This window comes from Rhineura floridana, chromosome 1 (genome assembly GCF_030035675.1).
Source record: "Rhineura floridana isolate rRhiFlo1 chromosome 1, rRhiFlo1.hap2, whole genome shotgun sequence".
In the NCBI taxonomy this organism is placed as follows: domain Eukaryota; kingdom Metazoa; phylum Chordata; class Lepidosauria; order Squamata; family Rhineuridae; genus Rhineura; species Rhineura floridana.
In genome coordinates, this window is record NC_084480.1 from 216,370,709 (window position 1) to 216,388,240 (window position 17,532).

The 17,532-nt window shown below is 40.4% G+C and overlaps 1 protein-coding gene across 11 annotated transcripts in view; it reads right to left on the reverse strand.

Moving 5' to 3' along the window:
* Positions 1-2,314: 2,314 nt before the first annotated feature.
* Positions 2,315-17,532, reverse strand: part of KIF13A (kinesin family member 13A) — a 186,102-nt gene continuing 170,884 nt past the window's right edge. For 6 of the 11 annotated variants that reach the window (XM_061592869.1, XM_061592858.1, XM_061592846.1 and 3 more), the window contains 3 exons: positions 7,186-8,242; positions 5,559-5,692; positions 2,315-4,715 (listed from right to left, as the gene is read on the reverse strand). In XM_061592869.1, the coding sequence (XP_061448853.1) occupies positions 4,545-4,715; positions 5,559-5,692; positions 7,186-8,242 (1,362 nt within the window). In that variant the 3' untranslated portion in view covers positions 2,315-4,544. Of the gene's footprint in view, positions 5,693-7,185; positions 8,243-17,532 lie in introns of all 11 variants that reach the window. The other 5 variants (XM_061592891.1, XM_061592935.1, XM_061592906.1 and 2 more) reach the window with 3 other exon arrangements.

Sequence of the window (17,532 nt, forward strand, 5' to 3'; positions counted from 1 at the left end):
TTAGTTCTCATTTCCCCATTTGATTTAAAGGTACAGATGCAGTCTGAACTACCATGTAGCATTTTAACATCTACCATTGAGATGAAAATTTCAGAGCCATCCAGGTCCCCACTAAATGTTAAAGCAGAGGTAGGTTTTTAAGTACACATTCACAGTACACATTCACTCCCCATCTCCAACATGGTTTCCCTTTTGCCAACTGAAAAGTACCCTCACAATAGTGCCACTGTGTTAACTGCTCAGTAAATGGTGACACTTCTAAAAGTTAGTTTCATCAGTCAGACAGGCAAAAGTGCCTGAGCTGTATTGCAATGACGTTGGCAAAAGATCAGAAAGTATATGTAATTATGGGGAAGGTTGATATTGCTCTACTCAACACTAAAATCTCAGTATATTTTATTTATTTATAAATACATTTGTATACCGCTTTTCATTTAAAAACATCAAAGCGGTTTACAAGAAGTTTTTAAAAACCCGTTCAGTAAAAAACATTAAAAATACAGTAAAATCAGAGGTCAACTATTGCAAAAAGACATCTTCTTAATTGGCTGCATAAGTCTGGCAGAACAGAAATGTTTTCAGCAGGCATTTAAAAGTTAAAACAGAAGGTGCCTGCTTAAACTCTGTTGGCAGAGCATTCCAAAGAACTGGGCTGATGAAACTGAAGGCTCCATTTCGTGCCAATGTTAAACGAGCCTTGCCAACTTGGGGGACAACCAAAGCCGCTCCTGCAGATGATCTCAGTAATCGAGCTGGGATGTAAGGGTTCAGGAGGTTCTTAAGATACTAAGATATTAATGAAAAGTATTCCTTTTAATATATCCAAAGCTATTGTTAAACTTTGAATTCAAGACTAAGATGAAGGTTGCTGAAAATTTCTATTTTAGACACAGATGTCCAGTCCTTAGCTATCCAGACTACAGTTTTAATAAACAGTGTAGTGGGAACCAGCTGTAACATCTTCAAGCAGCCAAATACCAACAGTGGTTGTGGCTATTGTGATGTAAGAGTGGGCTGGTTTCAATGCATGTATTATAGTTAAGAGTATATATAACACTCATATAAAATATCTGGATACAGAATTAGGAACGACTGAATTATGTAGAAAAGATTGCACATTTAGGCTGCAATCCAATTCACACTTACCTGGAAGTAAGTCCCATGGAAACCAATGGAGCCTACTTCTGAGTAGACATGTATTGGATTGCAGCCTTAGAATAGCAGGGTAGGTTAAATACCAGATGTCACGTTTTAATTAGATTAGAAGTCTAGTAGTTGAAATGACTCAGCATTAGTATTAGATAAGCATAGCTAAATATTTTTTCACTGCTGTTGTTTCATACCTGCAACTGTCAACTTTTACATGAAAACCAAAACAAAGAGAGTGAAGTTCAAAAAGGCTGGATACTTTGAATTAGAATTTGTTGGATGTTGTTCTTGAATTGTTAAAATGTCATATCTCCTTTTTGTTAACATGTTTGTTTTTTCTAACATATGATTTCTTGGTAAATGTGACTTACAGTAATCTGCATCCACAGATTGGTTCAGGAATCATTTCTATTAATGGATACATCTGAAAATGTGTCTGAATAGATTAGTCACACAGCTTGTTAAAAAAGATGCAGAAAATTCTTGCTGGGGGGAAATCAAAGAACCCTCTCTGATCAAATGTTAGGAGCAACCTATTGCCCTATTTTGAATATTTTTTTTATGACAGAAAGGTAATGTTTAGCAAAATACACTTGAGTTCATAATATAAAACAAACAAGCCAGCTCTTTATGTAACAAATCTCTCCCAGAACCTTTAAAACATCTCCCTAAATAGCATTTCTAAAATGGCCAAATGCCAGTCTCAAAACTAAAAAAGCTACATAGGTTACCTATTCCAACGAAACGTATTTATTTGTATGCATTAATAGGAAAAATTAGGAAAGGTTATTGAGTGTAGAATATTGGACTACACTAAAAGCTGTCTAGATTATAAAGTATTATGATACATACTTGAAGCTTTCCTTTTGGAATATTTATGCCACTGAAAACTCTAGCCCTCATAATACAGCAAACAATGTTCTTGGTGGCTCTTTCTGTCTCCCTTCCCCAAGAATGAATGTATTTAATGTAGTGTAGAAATTTTACAATATTTTATCTGAAGCTCTTAGGAAACTCTAGCTCTGGGTAATATAAATAATGTGCACAAAATATATCCAGCTATGAAGACATCTGTCAATATCAGGGTTAGACAAGCTCAATTAATTTGAACACTCAGATTCAAATGAAAAAAATTTTAACTACAAATTGCAGCACTTCCTATGAGCAAATATTTATTATTTATTCCAGGTTCATTACAAAAAATTATTGTATTTTAGTAGCACTTTTGTGCTTTACAGTGGTTTAGTCTCACCTACCTTCTCAAAAAACAATTTCAGCAGTAAAAAGACTTCATCACAATAGGAGCAGACACACTAGCTTGATATCCAAATGCAGCCAAACTACAGTTTAGTGAGACACAGCCAAATCCATCCTACTCCCCCTCCTCTCTTCTCACACGGCCAGGAGGAGTAGTTCAGACGTTTTCACTTTTCTGTGTAGTTAAACATAGCTTGCTGCATAGTCCAAACCCATTTATATATATCTATATCTATCTATCTATATCTATCTATATAGATATATATATACACACACACTGCTTGGTTGTAAAAAAACCTCTGTGGTTTATAATAGACATTAAAATTATTGATAAAAGTTAAAAACATTTAAAAACAAACTAAAAACAACAGCAGACCAAAAAAATTAAAACACATCAGCATCTATGCATCTGGATAGGCTTGTCTAAACAAAAGTTTCAAGCAGGCGCCAAAAAGAATATAGCAAAGGCGCCTGTATGATGTCAATAGGCAGGAAGTTCCAAAGTGCTGCCATACTAAAAAAAAGATTTCTTACAAGAACATATATTACATGGCACCTGTAACAATGCCTGTTCTACAGATTGAAGTGCTAGAGTAGGCACTTACGGGGTAAAGTGGTCCTGAAAGTAAATTGGTCCCAAGCTGCTACGGTTTTATATACCAATAGTAACACCTTGAACTTGGCCTGGTAGCAAATTGGCAACCATTGCAGATCCCTGAGCAGAGGTGTTATATGCTGACAGTGTCTCGCTCCTGTCAGTAATTTGGCTGCAGCATTCTGTACTAACTGCAGTTTCTGGGTCAAGTGCAAGGGAAGTCCCACATAGAGTGCACTGCAGTAACCCAGTCTTGAAGTCACCAATGCTTGAACTACTGTGGTGAGGCTCTTCTGAGTCCAGGTATGGTAGTAGTTGTCTTACTAAGCACAGCTGATAAAAGGCACTTCTATCCCCTGAGACTACCTGGGCCTCCAGGATGCATAAGAACTGGATCCAGAAGCGCCCCCAGACTGTGTATCTGCTCCTTCAGGAACAAGGCAACCCCATCCAAGACAGGCAATTGACCAATTTCTCAGACACAGGAACCGTGAGCTGTGATCATTAAAAAGTTTGTTTAAACAGGCTAGTTTCATAAACCACGTTTGAAGTTGGCTTATTTTAAATTAAGCATTGTTATTGCTAACCACAGTTTATCATGTTTGAACAAAACAAACTGCAGTTAATCAAATGCAGAAGCTGAAGTTTCCAAATTCCTCCTTGCTGTATGAGAGGAGGACAGGGGAGCGTGAGAAGCCAGAAAGTAGTTAGGTTCATTCACATCTTGCTAAGCCAGTGTAATGCAATATCTAAACATGTGTAATGTAACAAACAGGAGTATAAACTCCATATTACACTGATGGTGCAGCCAATATAGAAGAGGAGTACTGCTAAAGTTATTGCTGGAACAAATAACTGTTACTTAAGATCACAGTTTTTTTTTTAAAAAAAGCATGGCAGTGTAGCTATTTCCCAGGAGCCACATACTAATAATCTGAACAATTTAGAAATTGAAAGTAGCAATCATAGTATGTACCCATAATCTATGTTAAAAAATTATATTGCAGGGTCTTTTGATGAGATCAGAGATGTATATACCCCATTTAATACTGTATCCTCTTTTCAGTATATAAAAAAGGTAAATACAGCATTTATGAGGGCATGAATTAGTAACTAATTAAGCATTATAATGGATAACACTCTTATGTTACAGAATAAGAAGTCAAACAGGCACAACATTTATAAAATCTGAAGTAGACCATCTGTATTCTAACACACAAATGTTCTGTACCATTTAAATACAGTATAGCAGAAATATAATATAAATTACACTTATTTACAGTAATTGCCAAATACTAGGAGTTAGCTTACTATACACATACATTGAAGAACAGCAGCAGCTTGTCTGTAAGGTCCCATTATCTCAATTATTTTCTAAAATATAAAGAATACAATTATTCATATTTTTCTTTTTTTACCATTTGCTACTTTACAAATATTCAAGACAGTATCTATACATAGAATAGCTTCCCAACACCTCAAACGCATAATACAAATCCACAATTAAAGATGAACTTTACAGATTAAAACACTTTTGAACTTTTTATCTGAGCTTGGTCATAGACAGCAACAAACAGTGCATGATTTGTAGTTGTGATTCATTACTGCTGCTTTGTGTTTTCTCCCTACTTTCCCAAAAAGCTATTTGTTGAAATTTTTGCCTACCTCCTTCTCTGCAGTAATACTGTTTCTGCATCCAGATTGTCTGGTAGACCTAGTTGGCACATGAAAAATGCCAAACATGTAAGTTTTAGGCATTGTTACGATTTTTAATAATGTCAAATTGGCACAGTGGCAGGCCCATAGGAAGACAAAAATAAAATGAAAGCAGTCTCTTCAGTGTGCTTAATAAACGTAGGGTATAAGGCAGCATGGTGCCTGGTGTTAACCACTAGAAATGGCACCAAGCAATTACAACAAACATATAAATAAAAATCAAGATATAAACAGCAATTGTATCATTCTATTACAAGTTCTTTGGTAAGTAACAGCATATTTTAGATTTCCCCCCAAATACATATTTACATCCCACCGCCCTCCCACACAATAAAATATTTTGTATGATCTAATTTGTTAAGTAACAAATAGTCAAGTACCTCACACTTTTATTTACAAACAGCACAATCCTATACATTTCTACTCAGAAGTAAGCCCACTGAGTTCAATGGTCTTACTTCCAGGTCAGTGAATTTAGGATTGCAGCCTAACTGTAATTTAATGTGCAGTCATATCTGCCTTTAGGCAGGCAAATGATACACAGTCAATATATATATTACTTATTTTTAGAAGAACCAGAGAATTATGTTCATGAGTCAAACATTCAGTAAAAGCTATACAACTACTTTGAGAAGTGTTTCTACACAGTGATGTGTGCAGCAAGTGCAAAAACAAGAACAAAACGGCAGCTTCAGTTAATCCATGATTTCCTGATCTCCTGTTTTCTAGAAAAAGCAGAAGCAGCTGCATCTCCTGATTGACAGAGGGGTTCTGCCTCTACTCTGGAAGAGGGTGACTCCTGAAGAACTGAATTCTTCTGTGTATCCATGCTGAAGGATACCTGAGACTGTGAAGTGCTACTGTGTATCTTTGTTGGAGCTGGTGCTTTAGTGAGGCATTCAGGACGAACAAACACTCCATGTCGTGGCTTGCATTGGAAGTACTCTCTTCCTTTTACAGTTCCATCATGTTTCCCTTAAAATAAGCACAAATAATTAAAAAACCACCTTGTGAAGCTGTGATTGAATGCAATAAGAATTAGCTTGGAGATACAGAAGTCTGTAACCATTAGAGGAATTAACACTACATCAAGGTTACGGCACAGAGATTGCTACTAGTCTAAGCCATGGTTAACACGAAGATTCACTCTTAACCATGGTATGCTAACCAGTTGGTCAAGAGGGAATAATGGTGAAAGGTTAAAGTGAATGGTTAAAGCAGCCTTTCCCAACCAGTGTGCCTCCAGATGTTGTTGGATCACAACTCCCATCAGCCTCAGCCAGCATTGCCAATGGTCAGGAAGGATGGGAGTTGTGGTCCAACAACATCTGGAGGCACACTGGTTGGGAAAGGCTGGGTTAAAGGCTGATCAGATATAAGCCTTAAGCATGGTGAAAGGGCAGACAAAATTCACAAAATGAAGGATGCAGTGTGTGATCAGAAAACATGCACAGGAGCTTCAACCAACTGCATCATCTGGGTACATTCAAATGTTACAAAATATGATGTGACTGAATACTGTGGCACCCATATTTTCTGCAATATGTAAAGTGGCTTATTCTGAGAAACTGGAAGACTGCAATTCCTCCTCCACTCCTTCATACATCTACTGGTTGCACTGCTCTTCCACTACCTTAATGGAGAAAGAGGCTTCAACAAATTTCTGCAAAAATGATGCCACTTTTGCCTGGTTATACCAACTGTTGATCATCATACTAATTTAGTAAACAATTATTCACTGTACTTGAATGAGATATTCATTAATTTTGACTTTTTAGCAACTAATGTCCTATATAGTATCCATGAACAGTTCAAGACATTTTCTTTGTTGCTTATTTTTCTGCTGCTACTGATGAGCACTACATGCTTTTGTGGATGTCTTTAACTAAAGAAGCCAGTGGGAAAACTCCTGGTCACAATCCCCAAAATCTTCAGCTGTCAAGTTCACTGTTCAGAGTTCCCCACTCCACATCAAAACTTCTAATGTTTTATGTTTTCTTTTAGTATTTTGTGATGTTTTGTTTGGTGCTTTAATCCAGGTTGTAAACTGCATTGGGATTTCCCCCCCAAAAATGTAAAGCAGTATAGAAATGACTTAAATAAGTAAATAAGCACTGCTCTCATGCCAATGGAATCACTGTCCATGACAGCAGAATCAGTTACTTGGTCCTAGAAGCCAGGTTACAGCTTTCTCTCTTCTTTATAAATTTGCCTTTTCTTTTTGACAGATTATCTGGGGGGGGGGGACTCAACCCCAGTCTGCACCCCTTCCTCTAGGGTCTTGATGAGAAGTCTGTGTGTGGTGCCTTAAGTTTCATGAATGAAGATGGGATACAAATAAAGGTCAATACGTGTTACTAATTTTACAGGTTGGTGTTCCCCAATCCTGAAATATGGGGATTTACAAATATTATTAGACAACATGCATCTAGGATTCTAAACATATCATGGAAAGGCTCATATCTTACCTGTTTGGAAATGTAACTCAACACCAACCCAGGTACCAGCTGAAAAATCCACAGGCCCAACATATCTGATTATGCCTGCCTTGTTACTACCAATATACACTTGTTCCCCCACTGCCATCCAGTTAGGGTGCTCTTCAGAAGTAACATCTTCACAACCAGAGACATCTAAATAATTTTTTCCACTGAAGTCATCTGCTAGGAAAGAATCTGCATGCATCTGACAATATGAAGCCTCTTTTGGTCTGATAGACAAAGGATTTTCAATACTGTTTGACTGCTGGTATTCCAGTGGTGCAGACTGCAAATGGCTCATAGGACTGTCCTGGTTGTAAATATTTGAGAAGTCTGAAGCACAGTTCATTCCAGTTGTTGAGACTTTTTTTTTTCTACTAGAAGAGCCACGGGAACAGAACTGTGGACCTACAGAATATTCAAGATCCTTTCCATCTTCAACACCCATGAATTCTGTAAATGCATGATCCTCAAAAATATTTGAAGTGTGTTCAACTGTTGCTTCTCGAAATGAAAATTCAATCCCATGCTGTGATTTTTTATTACCTGAGGAATCCAACGCTGAGCACTGTAACTGTGTGGGAATGGTGCTAGTACTTTCATACATCGGAATCTCTGTTGCTAAGGCACTAATTCCTTTGACTGGTGAAACGAATGTCTTATATTTAACCAAGTCCCATTCTGGTTCTGAAGTCTCCTTGTTTGAAGATCTTAAATCATGGGCTAAATGGGCTACAGAATGGTCATTAGAATCTAAATCCCTCATCTGATTGGCCAGTTGGTCTGTGCTATCACTACAGGGAACAAGCATATCAGACAAAGTAGCATTTGAGGCACTGTGGGAAAAGTAGCCACTAGTAATACTGCTAGTGGTAGGGCTACGAGATACTTTCTCAAGAACACGAGAGTTTACAAAGTCTCCTTTTGAGGATAGCCATTCCCTATTTTCCAGGCTAGCGTTGTAGACACTGAAGTCAGCAAATTCCTCAGGCACATAAGGCTCCTTGTTAATGGCCTCCAACTCGTCATCATCCTCAGAGTCCTGCTAGAATTGTAAAGATATATAGTTACTACTTCTGCATTTTAAGAAAAGGCATGACAAGTTATCACTGCAGAATGTATAGGTGACATCCAATGTCGTCTGCCTGCTTATGCAGCTAATCTTTTTCTTCTTCTTCTTCTCCTCGTCACCTCCCCCCCAGCAGCCTTCTGTGCATCCCAAAGATCTGCTCCAAGCGGTTCTGCCAACCCTTTGGAGCAAATTTTGTGGAAGTGCCGAGGGGCTGCGTGGAAGAGGAGAAAATGGGGAAGTCCTGCTACACAAGCAAAAATCCACTCAAGTAGCATTGGATGCCACCAGATCAATACCTAGTAAAGGAAGTACTGAGAATACTGTTTAGTTAGCATTGCTTAGGGGCTCAGTGAGTAAGCAAATGTGCTAGTAATCGTAACCATCTCCAAACCAGATCTGGCAATCATATTAAATAAAAGTTACGCTCATAACATTAATATTTAACTATTTAAATCTTTTTCTCATTCAGAATGACGTTGTTCGGTTTCCTATAAAGATGAAGGCAAAATTTTAACTGCTTTGATATGGAAGTGATTTTTGTCCCTTTTGCTGTAATTAGATTTAAAAGCCGCAGCACACAGCAGATTCCAAACGTGAAATCAAGACAAAACACTTATGAAATTTTCTCACAATTTGTGCCCTAAGCTGACTACATGAAACCAAAATACATGGAGTACACTGCTGGCTATCCAGGAAGCTGAAAGAACAGGAAAGCTTGTCAGATACTTGGCGACTGATACTGGTTTTTGCTTAACTATATATTTTGTGTATGATATGTTACCTTTGCAAAACAGAGTAGTCAAATTATCCTTTTATTTTAAGCACAGTGTAGGTTGTCTGTATTTAATTTCACTTAGTTTCAACATAACTTGTTCTGCAGTGGCTATTTCAAGAGCGTTTGCCATTCACATTATTTCTAAGAGTATGATTATTGTGGAAGTAAAGATGGTTACTTTTCCAGATCTCTCAAAAAAGTGTTAAGGGTTGGAATCCAAATTTCTGCTCAGGGGTTTTAAAAGCCTGACACAGAGAATACAGTCCCTGAACAGTCACCAAATACAAATATACAAATGAAGTCAAGATTTAATGGAACATCATATATTTCTTAAACATATATGCAAGAATTAAAGACTTTTTCACAAATATAATCTGTGGCTCATAGCCTACAGAGTATACAATATGTCTTTCAACAAGCCTTTTAAGTTAAGACCTATCCCAGTCTGTGTCTGTGTTGGAATTGCTTTTAATATTTTTTTTTAAAAAAACTTTTTTTCTAAGCAATACGTTTTTTTAACCCTTTTTATTTAAGACGTTTCTAAAGCTTTTTTAAAGAATGTTTTTAAAGTTGTTTTGTTTTAATGTATTTTAAGGTCTGTTTTTATGATGTTTTAAACTAGTGTTTTTACTGCTTTTGTTTGCCACCCTGGGCTCCTGCCAAGAGGAAGGATGGAATATAAATACATACATACATACTTGCCAAATGGTCTTGTGTGGCTTTATAATATGCACACACAGTGTATTCAATAAAAGGTTTTGAATCCTGGCTGTGCTAACAAAATATTTCTAATGATTCCCAATAACACAGCAATGGAAAACCAAAATATTTTTGTCCAGAGCCTTGAAATGTAAAGGATACAAACAAAATTTATTCCAAATAACTTGCCAAATGTGCTTCAATTTAAGAAAGCCTTATTCAGTGACATCTATTTGGAGAGCACAAAGAGAAAGATCTGCAAACAATGTCTTTTGTGAATACACTGTGTGTGCATGAGGATGTTATAAAACCACGTAAGACCATTTGGTAAGTTTTGTATATTCTGTGGGCTATGAGCCACCCATTATATTTGTGAAAAAAATAATTCTTGCATATATGTTTAAGTACCATATAACATTCAATGAAACATTTGTATATCTGTAACTAAAGGGATTTGTGCACATCCAATGAAATGCTCAATTTTTATTTTAATTAGCCAACTCCTCATAATATATCAAAAAGATGAGCTCCCCTCAGTTTTAACTGAGCCATGGCAGATGGGAGTGGGGCACAGTGTGGTCTGAGAAAAACTATTTGGGTCTATTGCATCTAGATGCACCATTCCTCTAGATCAGTGGTTCTTAACCTGGGGCGCATGCACCCCGGGGGTGTGAGACACTTTTTCTAGGGGTGCAAGGCCCAACCAAAGATTTTGGAAAACTCATTTATCTTAGCTAAGTTAGGCTAAAACACACATTAAAATAAAATTTTAAAAAATGGTATTTTTTCAGGGGGTGCAAGAGCATATTTTGGAAATCCAAGGGGGTACTTGCAGTGGAAAAGGTTAAGAACCACTGCTATAGATCATGATCAAGGAGTTTAATTCCTTCATTTTAAACAACAATGTCTGGTCTCAATTCAGGTCTTGCTGGTTGGTCCAATGGAAACATTTTTTCACTGGCCACAGAGACTATAGTGCCAGTTATTTCTTATACAGTAGGGCCCCACTCATATGGCAGGTTAGGGACCAGACCCCTGCCAAAAAGTGAAAAGTGGTGAATAGTGGAGCATACCATGGTGAGGAGCCAAAAAGGCCGCAACAAAATGGTCGCGCAGGCGCTGGCGCTAGGTATGTTGTCAGACTCCCCCCCCCAGCTGACTGGAGCAGCAGCCACAAGCTCCAGAAAAACCGCTCGGACCGAAGTGGCGAGTTCTGAGACGGGAGAGCCAGATCAAAGCCTCCCCCCACACAGTCGACCGGAGTTGCAGCCGCGAGCTCTGGTATGATCTTTTGGGCAGCTGCTGTGAGCTCCAGGCGGGCCACAGTAGCAGGCGTTGCCGATCCAACCCTCGACCAGGGGAAGAGAAAGAAGCTGCTGATCAAAGACTCCCCCCCCCAAGTCAACCGGAGTCGCAGCTGCGAGCTCCGGAGTGATCCTTCGAGCAGCTGCTGCAAGCTCCAGGCAGGCTGCTATAGTAGGCACCACCGATGCAACAGAGAGGGACAGAAGCTGCCACCGCCGCAGCAAGCTGCAGGCAGGCACAGCAACAAGCGGGCCTTACTACAGCGAACTCCCACTCTAGCAGCCTCCACTGTCCCCCCAAAACCAGAACAGGGCTAGGTAGGTAGAAATGGGGAGGTGGGGTGGAACCAAGTAAGCAACTACCCCAAACTACCTTAAACGGGTGAGGGAGCCTGCCACGGATCGCAGGAAAGGAGCTGCCCGCCCGTGCCTGCTCGTTCCCTTGGTCTGGACGCACGCCCATGGGCCCCCTTCCCCCGACCCTGAAGAAAACCACCATACGCCGAGAAGCGGGGCCCTACTGTACTGTACAACACACACAATGTGTTTCTGTACATTGTTTTTTAGTCACCTGTGCAGCTTTATCAAATTGGATGATGATGATGCTTTATTAAATTGCTTGCCATGTGTAACCACACAACAAATGCATGTCAAGATGCCAACTGTGGTGAAGCAGTCTACAAGAATATTCTAGAAAAGTTCCGTTTAACTGTCCACTCCTGTTCACATCCTAGCCACCATCTTGCTATATTATTTCAATTTTGTATTATAAATATTTAGAACTAAACATACTTCTCTATCAGTCAAAAGATGCACGTGGATTTTAAATATTTGATCCAAGAGGCAGTACAGAAGTAGTTTGTTCATGAAACTAGTCATGGGCAGCGCATTCACAGACAGGTTGTTAAACAATCAACAATACTGACACAGTTGAAACAGTGGAACTGTTTTATTACTGTATAATAAATAGATCAGGCACAAGGAAAACCTTGTTTTCTCATGGAATTATTGGTCTGCATTGCCTTGCTCTGAGGCAATGAAATCAGCCCAAAGTCTCTACTGCTGTAGTTATGCATGATTAAAAGCAGCAGCATATTCAGCAGCCTTCATACATAGAAAATCAAGACAAAACAAGACACTTATGTAATTTTCTCACAATAGTGTAAACAATATTGTTAATTTGTCCTGTTAGTGTAAGGACTTCTACCTGCACAATGGAACTTCTCCTCTCCCTATGTACCCCTCCCATCTGATCCAGAGGCTTGGGTGAACTCCCAGAACAGATGCAGGGAAGGGGATGTGGGGAGAGGGAAGTTCCATTGCACAGGTGAACGTCCTTGTGCTAACAGGACAACTTTGTTGGATACAACTCATGATTTTATCTGACAATACATAGGAAAAATGTCATTTATAAAGTGGCTCTACTAGCCTTTTAGTTTTCTAGGAATGTGAGAAGAAATCCTGTTTATTTGAATTGGGTTTTAGTGGATATTGTGTGGGGTGTTCTGACATATGTATTTTGATGTGCATTCTGATGTGTTTGATGTGGGAAGTTTTTTGTCTGGTCTGGTGAAAGTTAGTTTAACTGTCACATGGGTCCTTAACTAATAGCTGTGACTTAGAATCCTCAATATGCAAAAGAAGGATTGAAAGTATGCATATTTTGATTGGTGGGTACAGGTTTAGAATTTTCAGTTAGATAATGTGATTAGCCGGGGCTAGAATGGCCAGAAGAAGTGTACATATGGCCCAGTGCTAGTTGGCAGTTGGAAGCTGGGTTAGTCGGTTGGAGAGTTGGGAGTTGTTGCTGATTGGTGTTCGTGTGGACTCAGCCAGAAAAAGAAGACAGCAGAGGAAGAGGACAGGGGAAGATGAAGGAAGACCTGAGAGGCAGGTGGAGTGGCTTGGTGGACAAAGACTTGCCAAAAATAGCTGGATCACTTAGCTTAGGCTGAAGAGAATCTGTGTGCAGCGTTAATAGGAAAAGTGAGAAGCAGCTTGGAATATTGGTCTCTGGTGTCTGATAGGACCACCAGAAGGAAGATTCACCTTTGCTCCTGCAAAAGGTTAGAAAAAAAGAGGCTTCTAGAAGAATCTTCAGTTATAGCGTTGGTGAGGCTTAAATTGAGTGGAGAGAATAATTGTGCGATTTGACTGAAGAGCAACTAACTGCTTCCTTAAAGGTGTTTAATATAAGCTGTTGGTATTTAAAGTGACAGCAACAAGTTAACAAAGAGTATACTCATTTAACTATACTATTTTTAAACTAACTAGATGAGCTTGTGCACAATAATCTTGTAATAAATAAATGTAAGTACCTTTGATAAATATAATATCTGTATCTGACTGGCCTGGCAGTGGCACGGGTTTAGGAGAACCACTGGAGTGGGAGTTGGGTTGTGTTATTATACAGTCAGTAAGTATACATCTTCCTTCCCTTCACAGAATGCAGAACAGGTAATCAGCCCTCATTAACTGATGAAACTGTGCACATGCAAATATGCAGGGGAATGCTATTGTTCTTTCTGTACTGCCTCCAGTACCACATGCAACTTTCTACTCTGTTATCTTGCTAAAATTGCAATCTAAATGTTTGTTTTGAATTTCCTAAAATATACTTCTTCAGATCAATCTTTGTGTCAAGACCCTACCTGTCCCACTCCAGTTCATTTAAGATGATGCCAAAGTCACATACAGAACAGCAAAGAAAAGGGCACTGTCCAAACAAAGGAGTAGCAACAGCCAGGAAAAGGAACACATACACAAAGGTATTGACTCATTAAAACATTATAAACATAGTAGAATTAAAAGAACCTTTCCATGAAATACATTTCCATGAAATATATGAAGAAATGATAGAAAATAATATACCAAGGCAGCCTCCACCAGGGAGGGTCGTGATGGCACGATATCTGGGGAAACCACCTTTTAGGTGAGACCAATGGTCCATTTTTCCCAGCTAGCATGCCATCACGTGGGATGTACCAAAGCAGCCCTAGTAGGGAGGGGCTACCAGCTGTCTGAGCATGAGAAACAACCTGTTGCAGAACACACCTCCCAAAAAAAGCATAATCAGCAGCATAGCAGTCTATCCTATAGTGCCTGATGAATGCAAGAGATGCATTAGCTGTGAATGCAGTCATGGTGGCTGCAAACCTTTTAGCTTGAAGGAGTACCAACAAGAAGAGGTGGATTCTGTCACTTTATTGAAAGGATACAAACAAGGATTCAGTTAGCCGTATGTCTTGGGTGCGGCAAAGGTAGACTGTGAAGGCTCTGTGCGGACATCTAGAGAATGCCAGGCTTTTTCGAGTGTGTGAGCAGGATTAGGACCAAAGGACGGCACTGCACTGTCCTGGTTACTGTGAAACACAGAGCTTAATTTGAGTTGGAAGAATGGATCATGACGTAAAACAACTGAGTCCTTATGAAATACGCAGAGATGGTGGCTGATGATAGTCCTCCCAACTCTGACCCCCATCAAGCCGAAGTGACAGCCACTAGAAAAAGGACCTTGAGAGAAAGCACTTGCAAGGGCACTGTTCTGAGGGCTCAAATGGGGGATGCTGCAGTGCTTGCAGCACCTTCTGTAAGCTCCAAGATGGAAAATGATTACACACTACCAGAGCGATCGAAGCAGCTCCCTTCAGAAAACGTTTAACTAGAGGATGAGAGCCCATCTGCAAATCTCTGTGAATGAACTGTAAGACCTGCTGGACAGTGGCTTTGGAGGGTTGCAGCCCCCCAGGAGACACACTAGCTGAAAAATGCCAACCACATACTCTGCCTAGCAGGGGAATAGGATGAACGCATATAGGATGCTGTCCGGCCAAGGAGACTGGAGACTCCAGACTCAGCCTTTATCGCTAGATACCTCGAAAAACCCTAGGAAGCTGAGTGTTGAAGTGGTGTTGCAGAAGGAGAAACACTGTTGGATGTAGCCTCCACTCCCCCAGAATCACTTGCTGCCTGCTGATCCAATCTGCAGTAACATTCAGGACCTCGCTGAGGTGTTCTGCCTTCAAGAGCAGCAGGTGTCTCTCAGCCCAATAGAATATTAGCAAGGCCTCTGCCTGAAGGGTTTGAGCCTTGCTGGTTCAAGTGCGATTTCATGCAGACATCTTGACTGGAAGTGACAAAGGGCCAGATGGACTTCCCTCAACTCCAGCCAGTCAGGTGACACAAATCGATAAAATGGAGTTTTAAACTGCTATAAGTCACCCAGGGACCTGCAGATGAAGGTCAGGACTTGACTGAAGAAGCACCACCTTCCAGGAGAACTGCGCCTCAGCACATATATGCCAGTGTGAGTAACCTTGAGTTTAGTTACACAAATTGAAATGGCCAAGCCTTACCAAAGGCTAAATGGAATTTTAAACTGTCTTAAGTCGTCCAGGAACCTGCTTGTGAAGGGCAAGACTTAACTGAGCAACCGGCTTAGTTTACATTATCTTGCTAAGTTACGTTTACCCCGGAGGATAGCTACAGGACCCTTAGAGCTTCCAAGGAAGTCTCTGGATAAATCCAAATATTTACTCCGACAGTTATGAACAGCTGCAACTGTTCAGAGAAGCAAACTGGAGCTTTGCATTGACACCCTAGAATTAGACAGGGCAGAATTCTCATGTAGTTGACAGAGCTGTACTGTATTCAGCTTAATTCACTTATCTTACTATTTACGATTTCCCACCGGGGTGACAATAAGATCCTCCTCTGTAAGGAAGTCACTGGATATTATGAAGGGCTGCCAAATTACCATAAGAACCTCCTCCATAAGGAAGTCACTGGATATTATGAAAAGCTGCCAAAATTTACACAGATTTTTATGAAGGACTGCAACTGTGCAGAGGAGCAGACTGCAGCCTTGAGCTGAAGCTCATTAGGCAATTTGTATACCCTCTCTACACTGAGGCCCCCTAAGGAAGCCATCAGGTTATGAAGGGCTGCAAAAGTTTACACATACAGATATGAAGGGCTGCATAAATTTACACAGCCAGTTATGAAGGGATGCAACTGTACTGAGGAACAGAGTGGAGCTTTGAATTAAAGCTCATAAGGAAGTACCTTCACTACCCTGAGGCCCCACAGAGGGGCCACCAGGTTATTCTACAGTTGCCTCTGGAAAGTGCCTGCTGCGGATCAGGCCTTGAGAAAACTGGAGCTTTGAGCTGAGACTCATGAGGCCATTCACATACTTTAGCACCCTGAGAAAAGCAAGTAAGTTATTCCACTGTTGTCTCTGTACATGGCCAGCTGCTGCACAAACCTTGGGAGAACTGGAGCTTTGAGCTGAGGCTCATGAGGCAATTCATATGCCCTCACTACACTGAGGTCCCTTAGAGGAACTAGCAGGTTATTTTAGTGTGCCTTTAGAAATGGCCTGCTGCTGTTCAGGCCTTGCTACTCTGAGGCCTCCTAGAGGAGGCACCACATTATTCTATTGTTGCCCTTGGAAACAGCCTGCCACTATTCAGGTCTAGTAAGAGAGGAAATCAGGTCTCTTAGAAATATTGAACCTACTGTTGTAGGTTCAATAAAAAAAGGTGGAAATACTGCTCAGCCGAGGACTATGTCCAAAGGTTCTGAGCAGAAAAACTAGACCCTTTTACAGTCGCTAGACAGACTAGGACCAAGTGGGAACAGAGGTACCATAAAAATGGCAGGAAGCTCCTCAGCAGAGGACTACATCAGCCCTTTCTACAATCACTGGACAGGCTAAGACCCAAAATGCAGCGGAGGGTGATAAAATGCTGCCAATTTCTTTCAATCACAAGCATTGTTGCCACCAAACATTGCTGCTCTGGTGAAATTTCTGAGGAGGAATACTTAGAAGGCCCAAGTTTGGCTGCCCTGCTTACCTTAGGGCCTGACGGGACTAAAATGTCACACCTAGGAAGAACTGTGCACACAAGGTGAAGCCCAAACTGAGGTTCAACATTCCTCCCAGTGGGAGATAGATGGAACTGATGATTGCTGAATGGCTAGTGCTGCATATCACTGTGCTGTGCCTCAATAGTGATAACCATAAAAATAGCACAGGATGGCCCAGCCATGGTTACACACACAGAGTAGAGAGGAGCGGTACCAGGCGTTATATGGATAGATTCCTGATTAATCAACACAAGCACAGGTAGAGGGGTGTGGCAGATTACCAAGGCCAAAAATAACTGCACACAGAAGAGGGGAGCGGTTTGAGCTCTAACTACAGCCAAGAAATGCAGCCAAGGGCAAAAATATCACACACTGTCGGCTTAAATGCAGCACACTGTCGGCTGAAATGCAGACAAGAAATGCAGCCAAAGGGAAAAATAACTGCACACAGTAGAGGGGAGCGGTTTGAGCTCTAAGTACAGCCAACAAATGCAGCCAAGGGCAAAAATACTGCACGCAGTCAGCTGAAATGCAACCAAGGGCAAGCGTAACTGCACCCAGTAGAGAGGAGCGGTTTGAGCTCTAAATGCAACCAAGAGATGCAGCCAAGGACA